Genomic DNA, 13244 nt, shown 5'->3' on the forward strand with positions numbered 1-13244 from the left:
GGTTGCTTGTGTTTAGGCCAAATTTGAGATCATTTTCGTTGGATATGTTCTTGTTTGGCTGGCTAAAACCAATGAAGTTTGTTATGTCTTCTTGTTTAATCGTACCCTTTAATTAAATAGGCTGTTGGATGGCCATCAAGATGTATTCTTCGATGTTATTATTTTTTTTGTTAACTATGAGATTGATACGAAGTTTTCATCATTGTTTAGCGGTGAGTAATCTCCGTAATCGAACTTCAGACTACATGTTTAAGGTGTTCAAATTCCTTATCACTAGGACCAATCCATAGTTGGAATGATGTTGCATAAAAAATATAATTATAACTTTGACAAATGTTTGACTTGTATTTCCAAGACAAGTTTTTCTTTTATGCATTTCTCAAAGGAGATTCTCTCAAGTTTATTTGTCTCATGTTTTTCTCAGTTGAAGAGATCTCCACCTTTAAACCCATTTATCCTCCTCATATTTAATTTCATTCAATTTCTCTAATTTTTATATTCTCTCTCCTACAAAATCATACTCATGACTCTCATGTAACATGAGATAATCCTTTTCCATTATAACCACTGACTATTTGCATTTCTCAATAGCAACTGAGATTCCTGTAAAATTATGGTAATTTGAATTTTCTTGTCAATTTGTAGGTCTAATGTAGTGTTTTAGTGACTGGATCACCGGTTCAACCCGACTTAATACCTACACAATTTTGATATAGATATTGAGTTATGCGACTAAATCATCAGATGTTATGTGGTTCAACCATTGATTCAATGGTTCAACAATGAACCTTTGACCCCATGACCTTGTGGGATCGATGACCGGTCCAGTTTTTGAAACTATGGTTATATATAGTAATATCGAAAGATAATCGCAAAAGACTAAAAAAAATTGTTGATAAAAAAAAATTAAAGTAAGATACTCGTAACAATTATATACACCACCACAAAAAAAAAAAATCATAACAATTATACATGTTCCTAGAATAATCTTTCAAGAAAAAAAAATGTTCCCAATATAATTGGAGTAACATCGTCATTTAATGCAAATTTATTTTATTAAGTTATAAAGGATATAAATAGATTTTAGATAAAATAACGGGTAAATATGGAATAAAAAATTATAAGCTATAAGCTCAAACGTTATTTGAAATAGAGTCTGAAAAATAAGTTGTAAGTTCGTGAAATAAGCTATAAGCTCGTTCTTAAAAGACGGTTACCAAATAGGTTTTTGTAGCTAGACGAGCTTATAAACTATAAGCTCATTTCTTAACCTTGCCAAATAGACCCTAGAAGAGACTAGATTCATGAATGTTAATAACTTTTTGTCTCTTTTTCTTTATTTTCATATAATCTAATTTTACATCAACATCCATAAGAATCGAATCTACTGAAATGTGTTTTTCATAAGAATCACTTCTTTATGAGGAAAGAGAACAATCCATCTCTTTCTGGAATAAGACTATTGAATTATACCACTCTACAATAATGTAAAAAATCAGCTGCAAAATGAGCAGTATATATACCTGTTACTTGTCAGTCTAGCACTCCGTATACAATTTATAATCTAAATATAGACAATACAAAATCTTGCTGTCCGTGGAAAGACGACTCAACTTCCTTTATCTATAACACTGATGTGTGCCTTTGAACACCAATAAATTATGTGCGAATTTATGAAATACGCCTTGATAGCAAATCGATGTGATAACCCAACGATAAGGAATGTGATACTTGTGCTGAAGAGATCTTGCATCTGACACAGTATCACTAAACAATGGTCTTCAATACATGCGCTATTAACATTGTGCAATGTTCTTCCTCTTTCTTGAAGAGCAAGGAATACACTTTCTGTTATCTTTATGCTCCCACCTTGATGGCTGTATCAATTACATCAATAGTGTTATTTTGCTGTCCCCAAAGTTGTGCATATCTTCCTGCATTTGCTAAGAGCACTTCATGTGGTCCATGCTCAACCACCTTTCCATTTTCCAAAACAATGATCTGAATATTGCCAAACAAAAAAAATCTTTTGATATAAGTCATGAATTATGAAATGCAATGGCATAAGGGAGTAATTGTATATGGCAAGTAAAATATATAAGTAGAACGTTTTATCAGAAATATATAGTTATGTGATGAATTTTTATGATGGTGTCTTGCCTTACAGTGAAGATGAGTCCAACATATAGATTACTAATCGAAACAAAATCAGTTATATGTGTTCTGGAATAATATATGCAACTTTACTAAAATACAAAGTAAAATATCATAAATTTTGTAAATAAACAACTAAACACTGGTATATAGTCAACAAAATTGAGAACTGTTAAAGGATGTTAATCTAGACAGAGAGCTTACCTCATCACACTGCATTGCAGTGGTGAGCCTGTGAGCGATGAATATGGAAGTTCGATTAGTTGATACTGACTTCAATGCACTTAAAATCTCTGCTTCTGTTGTGCTGTCAAGAGCACTTGTAGCTTCATCACACAACCTACGAGCAAGACACGGCAGTTAAAGAAACTGGACTAATGAAACAAGTGTGTGTATGGATATCAACTTCAAAAAATGACTCCTCTACCAAAATGGTAACACACACTTGTAATCTAAAATAGGAAAGCACCACACGAAAATGTGCCCCAGAATATATATGATCAGAATACTTACAGTATTGCAGGTGATTTTAAGAATGCTCGAGCAAGGGAAACACGTTGTTTCTCACCACCACTTAACTGTTAAAAAAAGCATAGTCCGTGAAAATTTGAGAGATTGTCATCATAAATTTTTATTTATAGTATTGCATTGGGGAGGACGGGACCCAGAGGTCCGTGTTCCTTTCTTTTCCCACAAGCATGTTGATAAGGACTTGGGTGTCAAGGAGTGCCAACGTCCCACACCGAATAGTATGGAATACTCGGTGGAGAATTTAAGTGGTTTGGTTTTTACCCATTGATAGCTAAATTTTAAGGGAGGATTCTCCAAGTGCTTGTCCATATCAAGTTACAACTGTTCAAACTACAATCATCACACCAATGGCATGCCAATAAAATTGCATATTTTAGATCAGTTAATATATATGATAATACACATGATTTTCTCTTACATACGTCCATATTATGGGTGCTTCTCTTGACATTTGTAATAAAAAAATCATATGTGCCCTAAACAAAATATCATAAAAGCACGATACTGAAAAACATTATCCAAAATAAATAGTGGTATCATCACCTTTAGCCCTCGTTCTCCCACAACAGTGGAGTATTTTTCAGGAAAACTCGTGATAGTGTCATGGATTGCTGCTTTCCGGGCGGCTTCATAGACCTGTAAGTATAGCAATTAATACGCTACGAACATGTTGGAACCTAACAAAGGAAATTTGTAAAGTGAAGAAGCAAGTAAAGGTATAGCAGTACAAAAGGTACCTCCTCTTTTGTTGCTGAAAGCCGACCATAGTGAATGTTATGAAATATGGTATCATTGAAAAGTACCTACACATAATCACTCAGGTTTCAAAACTTGCAAGACCCAGCAAGGGCAGAAATATGTTATTCAAGAAATAGATGCTTTATTAACTTACAGTATCTTGTGGAACAACACCAATAGACTTCCGTAAACTCTCAAGGGATACATCCCGAATATCTTGATCATCTATCTTTATCTGTAGAGTGGAAGTTGCAAATGAGAATTCGAGAGAAGCAAAGACCACCTTAAATATAAAAGACAACAACCAAGCTTTAAACTAGTCATTCAGCAAAGTCAATTACATGTATCAAACCACCACGTTGGACTCTAGTATTAGCCATAATGATTTAAGACACTCTACTTGCAAAAAAAATTACTGATGTACACATCTATAGAGCCATATAGCACAGATGTATAAAATCTAGTGACCATTGATCCAAATAGGACAGTAAACATCAAATGTCATATATAGCATGGCAAATATAGCTTAAGCTTAATAGAGTATATCATTTCTTACACTTCCAGAATGGGGATCAAAAAATCTGAATAGCATTCTGAGAAGGGTAGATTTTCCTGTCAATCATGTATGAATATGAAATGTCAGAAATAAGCACAATAGTGTGATTCATGGATGGGTTTTCATCCATGATCTTCCATCAGACACCTAGTCCGTGTCTTAGCAGCAATCACAATGCCAATGTGGATTCAACAAAGTTACCAGGAAAAGGTGAAACAATAATGAAAGCCTCAAACAAAATTTCAGTGAAAAGTAGAGGGAAACAGTGTCGCAACTTTGTTTGTGATTGGGGTGGCTAAAAGGGTAAAAATCAGTTGTGATAGTGCTAAAAGGGTAAATATCTAGCCATGGAACAAAAAAAAAAATCCGACCATAGGCAGCAGAAAAAAGTTTCGAACAACAGCTTTGAAAGTAAAGAATTTCATCATGGTGATACTTACCACTTCCACTAGTCCCAACAATTGCAACACTTTTACCAGCTGGCACAACTAGTGATATTCCATCTAGTATCTTTCTTTCTGTGAGGTAACTGAAGTATGAATCAATATATAATAACAAAAATATTAGTCAAAACACAGTTATATTTTATCAGCATGTTAGCTTTTTAATATAGCAAATAATATTTTATCGAATACAAATTTCCATTTCTTCTGTTTTGCAACCAATTAGCAAGCAAGACTCAACTAAATTATTAATTATAAACATGAAATGTTCCTCTTCCTCACTCTTATAGTTCTTTGGTGGATATATAAACACACTCCAGATGCAATTCACAAAACACATTGTTAATTAGTCTATTTTCAAGAAGGTACAAAACACACTCCAGAGCCTTTTGTTTAGACAAACATGTCTATTAGGAAATGAATTGTTGCAAATATCTATGACTCTCACACTTCTCTTTATCCCTATTTATGTTTATGTGCATTTCAACTTCAACATGTGTAGAACAGTTATATTTGTATTATAAGGCAGCTAGGGATGGGTTTGATTTGACAAGTTGCGAAGTAAGAAAACGAGGAAGCACAAGTGAATTTGTGTGTTTGAACTACGTACAGACCTAGCGAATATTATATAGAGTACATAAATATAAATACAAGGATAACAGTTACCTTACCTTAAGTGATTACATAAAGTCAATCCATAACTATCATATTTATGTTATTTCTTATTGAAATTATGGAGTTTTTTAGATAAAGAGAGAAGAAGAAACATAAAGATTGCGAATTAAGAATTTGGTTTGATATGACTGTTGAATAAAAAAATGCGTACAGAGGAAACAGAGCAAAACAGAGAAAACACGGTTCGTAAGTAGGATCGAAGCACGGTCGAGGTGCTGTGGCACGTACGATCGTGCGATCCTACGTGCTGGGACTCGTTCCTGACTACCTTGGTGTTAACATTGGGACAAAAAGTTGTCTCATAGTTCGTTGGAGTAACAAAGTTATAATAGTATCTCATTTCTAGATTCGAACCGTCCCATAACAATCTTAAAATTAAACATGAAACAAAAAATTTGTCCCTTTTCAAGTACCAAATTTTTAAGCAAATCAAACAGACCCTATTTGATGGCCAAAAGTAAACTACAGGAATGGTGGCATTATTATGGAGTGAAGGGGTAATCACATACCTAAAATGTACATTCTCAAATTGGATCTTTCCCCCATTAAATCTTAGAGGCTTTGCATTTTCTTTATCCTTAATGTCTGCTTTTTCCTGTAACAATATTAAGAATGGCATGCAATATCTCAAAGTGATGCAGGAAATGACAATTACCAGTAAATATGATCACATACGCAGCATCTATTCGAATAAATGAAGGCCAAAATTTGAGGAAAATTGTAATCTGACACTGGTCAGACTGCAGTCTATATTAGAAAATATTATATACTCGGTAACAGATCCCGTCATAAAATTGACACCTTTGATAACTGATTCCGGCCTAGGAAACCCCGAATGTCATGGCATCCAAAATCAGCATATTTCCTTTTCTACTTAGGCTGTCTTTGTATAATTCTAACATAGGTGTGTCTCAGAAATAACAGTGACACCATCCCCTCTAGTGCCATTGGAGGGAAGTAAAAATAAATTCCTTTGTAACTGCTCTTTTAGTCCGCACGGTGTTCTCTGCCTTGGACAGAGTCACCATCCCCACGCCCTAAATTTCTCTTATCAAAACAAAAATATAAGGTTAATGTTTGCACTTTGAATGATTTAGACTTTGATAAGTTAGTTAGTTTAGAGGTAGTTAAGCTGCTTAGTTAATTGGACTGAGTTAGTAAACAGTAATAAATAATGCACTTCTCCTGTAAATAGAAATGAGGGTTTTGAGGAAGAGAGGTCTTTTGGTGAGGATTAGTATTGAGGAGATCCAAGGTCTTTCGTATACGCAGAGAAAGTTTGCGCTTCTTGTTGAATAATTCCTTTTATGTCCTTGGTATATTTGTCAGTGCTTCATAAAGTGTTACTCTCACTCAACCAATTTCTTAGGTTTTACGGCACCTCATTATTTCACATCATGCTTGTTGAAATATTTATATACCGCTCGCTTCTGTCGATGCTTTAGATGTAATCCTAGGTGTGAACGGCGGCTATGTTGAGATCCCACATTAAATATATATGGCCAAAGTTGTCCTTATAAGGATTTAGCAATCCTCACATATTTTAGGATGCTTTTGGGGTTAAGTTCCCATTCCAAATTTTAAAATGATATGAAAGCCAACCATAGATCAAACATGTCTGTTAGTGGGTAGCTCGTATATGACTGCACTCTAAACGTCCAATCCTAGGTGTGAGACAATGTGTTGTGATCTTTGCTATTCCATTTCCACCAACATTTGTCCCTGCTCCAAATGTCATCCTACAAATGAGGAGGAGAGTTGAGATCCCGCATTGACTAGCGACATGGCAAAAGCAGTTCTTACAAGGCTTTGACAGTCATAACTACATGAGTTAGGTTTTGTGGTTGAATTAGGTCTAATCCAAATTTTAAGAAAGTTGTCCATACTTTTCATTCCATTTCTTGATCCTTACAAGGCTTTGACAGTCATTACTACATTAGATTGTTTTTGTGGTTGAATTAGGTCTAACCCAAATTTTAAGGAAGTTGTCTATCTTCTTTTGTCTGCACCGTTCTCGATCTTTTCTCTTTTGAATTTTCAGCCAAGGTAGTCAATCGTAGCCAAAAACAGCGCGATCGTTGATTTTCTCCAGGACTGACTACATAGTTTTTGCCAACTATCCAGTCACTCCATTCTTGACTTTATATAGGTGTGCAACATGAAGAACTCCTATAATGGAACTCCATTCTTGACTCCATAAGCATACACATTTAGAATTTTAGGAGAAATAACTTTTTAAAGTTTAATGTGGAGGATACCTCAAGTAACTGGAACATGGCTTTCATGTCGATTAGGCTTTGTATAGTTGCACGATAAACACCACCAAGGAAATAGAGTGGAAGAGATAGTTGGAAGAGAAGCCCATTTACCATCACCTGCATATTGAGTAAGATTATAATCCAGGTCATGATTATTAAATATGGACAGAATTTTTGTATTTTACTTTATTGTATATAAACAAAACAACAAATACATTAAATCAAAAAGAAACTAATCACAAAATTCACAAAGACCACAGAGGATAAATGATCCTCAATATAAAAGCAAAACACATGCATTAAAGAGCTAATAAAAACTTTAACGAAGAAAAGCTACCCACGACATAGAATTTAATTTGATGAAATTTTACCAAATCACCAACAGTCATTGTGCCATTCATGATCCCATGAGAACACAAAACCATTGCTGTTGAAAGAGCAGTACTAAATATAGCGGTTTGACCAAAGTTCAACAAAGAAAGACTCTGTTCGCTTTTCTGAGCAGCATCCTCATACCCTGCAAAGAAAAAAAAGGATGAGTTTTCTAAGCTGAAGATTCTTAAGCTGTATTTAGGTCATACATCAACTCAGTGTGGGGATTTCGTAAGTTTTCTCCAATAACGACACTGCCAAGATTTTTTAAAAGTTGCTAAAGAACTCGATCTCCTTTGACCAAAGAACCGATTACTTACTCATTAGGTACTTGTCATAATGATCAGTTTCATGAACTTCATTATTGAAGTATTTGACCGTCTGTAAAACAATAAAAAGAAAGAAAAAAATTAATCCCATAGTGATAACCAAATTGAAGATAAAAACAGCATAAATCAATTAAAGTATTGGTATTAGTATATGAAATGCTGACCTCATAATTAATAAGTGAATCAATAGCCCTAGTACTAGCGTCGTTATCAGCCTTATTCATGGCTTTCCTGAATTTAGTCCTCCACTGAAAAGGCAGAGAACATAAGAGTAAAGAACTTTTCAAAAATCCATTTTCCCTGCCAATGTAGTTGGCTAATAACAAACATACTGAGAACTGAACATAAAAAAAGTGAAATGAAGTACAAAGGTGCCACAATGCCAGTAATGTATCTGACAAGACCAAAAATGAAATAAAAGAGCACCAAACATATTTTCATGTTTAGATCAGTTCAAGGCATGATACCTGTGTGATAGAAAGTGTAAAACCAATATATGCAGCTACTGACAGGGAAGTAATCCACGCAAAAGGTGCTCCATATTTGTAGGCCAATATACCTGATACCATAGATATCTGGATCGATATGTGTTAAAACTGTTGAAGTTGATAAAATAATTTACAAAAATTGTTCATGAAAACATAGACACCAGGAAGTCAAAATTAAGTATTTAAGATACAATTCCCACTAGATATCCTCCGTGATCCTAAATGGTCTACACTAGTTGAAAGCGTGACTCAACTAAGCAACATGAAAAGAAAACTGAGGCATACCTCTAATATGGTGGGTACTATGTTGAACAACGTAGAGGAGAGAATAAAATTTATTGCACCGCTACCACGATCAATTGTTCGACTTAATGCACCAGTTTCTCGACTAAAAAAAATAACTAGGTGAGAGGCATACACAATGAAACAATAGACAACACAATGCAGAAAAGAAGCATAAATGGAGGAGAATATTATCTACTGAGCAAAGAAATCTCTCTTCTCTGGTATGCTATCCTAATTTTCAGTATTTTGTTATTTACTTGCGTAATCACACCTTTCCTTTCTTAGTTTTCTTGATCATTCATTCACAGACATGCATATGTAGAGATAGAGACAGATTAGCCATTTCTTCATGGCAGAAGCCATACCTTAGATGATATCGAAGGTCAAGGTCATGCAAATGTGAAAAGACCTGCAACAGTCAGATACTAACGTAAATTGATTACCGTGACATCATACAACCAACTATTCTGTGATTTCGAAAAATAGGTCGAAGATACAGCAGAACTGTTCATATAATAAAAATTAAATATTGTGTAATGTATTGATACAAACAAATTTACCGAAAATACTTTTACTTATCAGATGAATCAAACTCATCAAAGTAGCATACCTTCCTTGAAACTAAACGAATTGTCCGCAGTGCTACCTTAGAAAACAAAGCATTCCGCAGTTCTGCCACAATCAGTTGTATCATTTAAATAGAAGTCAACAGAATGAATCTTGAAAAACCAAGGCTCTTTTCAAAGAAACATAGATAGAAGCATCTACATCAATATTGGAATGCCAATATCTAATGGAGGAGAATCACAACTAGGGTGGCGATGAGCCACGAGCTCATGAGCTATTTGAGGCTTTGCTAGCTACAGTTCCTCAAGTTAGACTCATTAACTGATGAATTGGGTTTCAAGAAGTATATTAATCATTTCATTTATAAATACCATTGAAAGCAGAAGCTCCAGAACGTGCAATCCCATATCCAATCAACACTGCCATGGGGGTAGCAAAAAGTGCCATCATAGTAGGATTCGAAGCAACAACACTAGCATTGCCTGTGGCAGTATTCAACCAATCAACTCCAAGCTTGAATAAGAAAGGGACCTGAACATTCAAAACCTGAAAGACAAAAATAGAGCACGAACCATCACAAGTGACTTAGCAGCAAATATCCATTATCAACAACAATAGTCAATAATCCACATTAGAATGTTAAATAGTTCACTACAACACAATAAATAAGAGGGTGTCTAGAAGAGCTAATATGTGCTTATTTTATCATGGCATAAGTACTTGTGTAATAGTTCAAAAGAGCTTATAAAAGTAATTGTTCAAAAGAGCTTATAAAAAAAGCTTATGATATGCACGTAAAATGTTTTCAAGCTTTTTAGAGTAAATATACAATTTGCTCCCTGAAATTATAGGACCGTATCAATTTAGTTTTCCACGTTATCAATTTTCCAAAATGATCCAGGTTAATAATTTAGAATAATCAACTTGTATTTCACAATGATGTTGTGCCAATTTATATACAAGAGAGAATCTCCCAAAAAAGGAAAAATAGAAAATTACTTCGTCAACTATAATAAATAGAGAGTAATCAACACTCCCCCGCAAGCTGGAGCATGCATCCAATTTGTTACATATATAATTACCTGAGGTCCACGTAGAGGTTTGGTGAAGATATCGGCTAATTGATTATTTGAGCTCATTGAAAAGGTTTTAATGATGTCAGAAAGGATCTTCTTTGTCATAAAGAGACGATCAACTTCTATTTCTTAAATCCTCTCTTGAAAAACAGGATTTATAGAAAGATAAAATGTCGATTCATTATCAAACATAAGTTCCATAGGGCCAAGCTCATAAAATTTCAACTCTTGTAATAAATAGTTCAACCATAAAAGTTCACTGGTAGTGTAGGACATAGCACACTACTCTATCTCTGTACTTGACCTTGCAACAACAGTTTGCTTTTTACTTTTCCATGAGATTAAGTTTCCTCCAATCAAAATACAATAACTTGATGTTGATCTTCTATCAATAACATCATCTTCCCAATCTGCATTTGAATATACAACAATGTTGGTATGGCCTCTGTCGAAATAAACAAGTCATTTCCCAAGTGACCTTTCCGAACCACGACATTCCAATTACTATCACAAGGTGAGTTTATAAATAGATTCACAACACCAACAGAAAACGAAATATACGGTCTGGTCATAGTAAGATAATTCGGTTTCCCAACTAACCTCATCTATCTGCCTAGGTTAGGATATGGCTCTCCTTGATTATGTAGAAGCTTCACATTAGGTTCTATGGAAGTATCAACTGGATTAGAATCAAGAATCCATGTCTCTTTCAAGATATCAAGAACATATTTTCTCTGAGAAATAGCAATGTCTTCATGAGACTGAGCAACTTCAATCCCAAGAAAATACCACAATTGACTGAAATCTTGAGTGAGAAAGTGGTTGAATAAGTGTTACTTTAGGTCTTTAATGTCTTCTTGATCATCGCTAGTGATAACAATATCATATATACATATATACCGCAAGATAACGACTTTGTTCAAAGATGAACGTCTAAAGAATACAGAATGATCTGCTTCACAACGAATCATGCCAAAATTTTGAATAACCTTGTTGAATTTTCCGAACCAAGCTCGATGTGATTGCTTTCGACCATCCAATGTCTTTTTGTAACTTGCATACGAGACCATACTCCCCTGAGGCAAAATGTTATGTAGATGATATTGTCCGTAGGACCCACAAGCTTTAAGTGGTCTCAGCAGAACAGGGGAGGCGAGTCATACAGAACAAGCGGTGGGTGGCGGCGAAAACGGGTGGCTAGAGGCTGGCGTGTGGATGACACATGCCAGAAGTCAATACCAACATAATGTCATTAAAATCCTTATAAATACCAATAGACGGATGAATTTTACCAATATTTTGCAATTTCAGAGATCATTTTAAAATATTGTTAGTGTAAAGGACTAGATCGGTACAAACCTATAATTTCAGAGACCAAATTGGATATTTACTACTTTACTTTTCCATAATCTCCCATAGAGCACAAGCATAGTTCCTCTCACTCTCTCTACAACTGTAAAAACAACTTCTACATACGCATTTATACAATAAGTAATTAATCTTTTTACCTAAGTTGATGTATTTGGTTGAAATACATCAACTATGTTTGACTTATTTTTGTTTATATTTGAGACCGGAGTAGTAATTCTTAAATGGTCATGGATTCTCATTCTAGAAGCTAACTTGGTAGTCAACCACATATATACATTCAGCAATCACAGATTAGGGACTTGAATACAACTTGACTAGTTAGTAATGATATAACTAACCTTAGCTCCAACAAGTAAAAAAGTTGCAGCAACAACCCGAAGCTGAAATTCAAGATTATCTTTCATCCAAAGGTAACTAACAAGCGATTTAAGGATCTTGATATCAGCAATTTGACCACCACCTGGAGGTGATTTAGTGATGGTAGATGCAGTTTTCTGATTCTTGAGACTTCCATCATCAGTTGAAAACGAAGCTCTGCTATTTGATGATGATGATGAATTGGAGAGAAAGCATTTTATAGAGAAAATTGAACTTGGACATGGTCTGAATTGACGGTTAATGTAACTGATTCTATTACTGTGACTGTAACGGTAACTGCTTTTGGTGGGAATTGAGTGTCCTGTGGTGATGCAGGAAGCTGTTAAAAGCGACTGGACACGATTGCCACTGCCGGAAGTGGTGGGAACGGCGTACCTTGAAGCAGCGGCAATCATTTTTCTTCAGGGAATATTGGAGAAAGAGATGCTTTCTCTGAGGTTCACTCATTCATTTTGCTGCTACAGCGGAGTTTTACATGTGCTTGTCATTATTTTATCATTATTCAAGTCAATGCATTCACTCACCCCACAACATGACACACATGTATCCATTTCAAACACCACACAAACTTCTCTCTTTCAAACAAGATAACTATTTCCTCTAACTTCATTCAACGTTAACTTCAAAAATACCAACCTTTTTTTTTACTTTAAAAAAGTTTAATGCTTTTTCACCACCACACCACCCAATTTTTAAGATTGGTGTATATTATCCAACTTTATTAAAAAAAAAAGTATTATCTACATCATTATTTATTTTTAAAATTATTAACCGTAAAACATTACAATTAAATAAGACATTATTAACACTACATGAGAAATAAAATTCATGGAGGGTAAAGCTTAGAAACTCTTTCAAGCACTTCAATTCAATGGTTTGTTTTTATGGGATTATTACATGTTATTTTGGAAATGGATTGTAAGTAAGTAATCGATTATGTATGCTATAACTAGTAGTGCTCACTTTCTAACTATAACATATTTCTCTTAAGCTCCTCGTGACACTTTCCAATACATTACTCAT

The 13244-nt window shown here is 34.6% G+C and overlaps 1 protein-coding gene across 2 annotated transcripts; it reads right to left on the bottom strand.

Moving 5' to 3' along the window:
* Positions 1-1311: 1311 nt before the first annotated feature.
* LOC25494864 (ABC transporter B family member 25, mitochondrial) lies at positions 1312-12770 on the bottom strand. 2 transcript variants are annotated; one of them, XM_039834546.1, is made up of 20 exons: positions 12182-12321; positions 10479-11676; positions 9768-9942; positions 9440-9501; positions 9195-9238; positions 8830-8932; positions 8524-8631; positions 8221-8304; positions 8048-8108; positions 7727-7872; positions 7356-7472; positions 5607-5692; positions 4420-4508; positions 3980-4035; positions 3578-3658; positions 3423-3488; positions 3229-3321; positions 2668-2732; positions 2359-2494; positions 1312-2001 (listed from the first exon to the last, which is right to left on the bottom strand). In XM_039834546.1, the coding sequence occupies exons 2-20, from the start codon at positions 10575-10577 to the stop codon at positions 1858-1860; spliced, it is 1815 nt and encodes a 604-aa protein (XP_039690480.1). In that variant the 5' UTR covers positions 10578-11676; positions 12182-12321; the 3' UTR covers positions 1312-1857. The 2 variants fall into 2 exon arrangements, with proteins under 2 accessions (XP_039690480.1, XP_013454183.1); XM_013598729.3 differs by lacking the exon at positions 10479-11676 and having other exon boundaries at positions 12182-12770.
* Between the last annotated feature and the right edge of the window lie 474 nt (positions 12771-13244).

The sequence above is a fragment of the Medicago truncatula genome, chromosome 5 (genome assembly GCF_003473485.1).
Source record: "Medicago truncatula cultivar Jemalong A17 chromosome 5, MtrunA17r5.0-ANR, whole genome shotgun sequence".
NCBI classification, from domain to species: Eukaryota; Viridiplantae; Streptophyta; class Magnoliopsida; order Fabales; family Fabaceae; genus Medicago; species Medicago truncatula.

Bases quoted from the DNA above. Each gene is read 5' to 3' on its own strand.
- LOC25494864 (XM_013598729.3), bottom strand. From the start codon at position 12,616: ATGATTGCCGCTGCTTCAAGGTACGCCGTTCCCACCACTTCCGGCAGT. The intron at 7,873-8,047 runs GTAAGTAATCGG...TTTTCTTTGCAG, and splicing joins TTATGACAAGTACCTAATGA to GGTATGAGGATGCTGCTCAG. The intron at 7,473-7,726 runs GTAAAATTTCAT...CTCAATATGCAG, and splicing joins CAATGACTGTTGGTGATTTG to GTGATGGTAAATGGGCTTCT.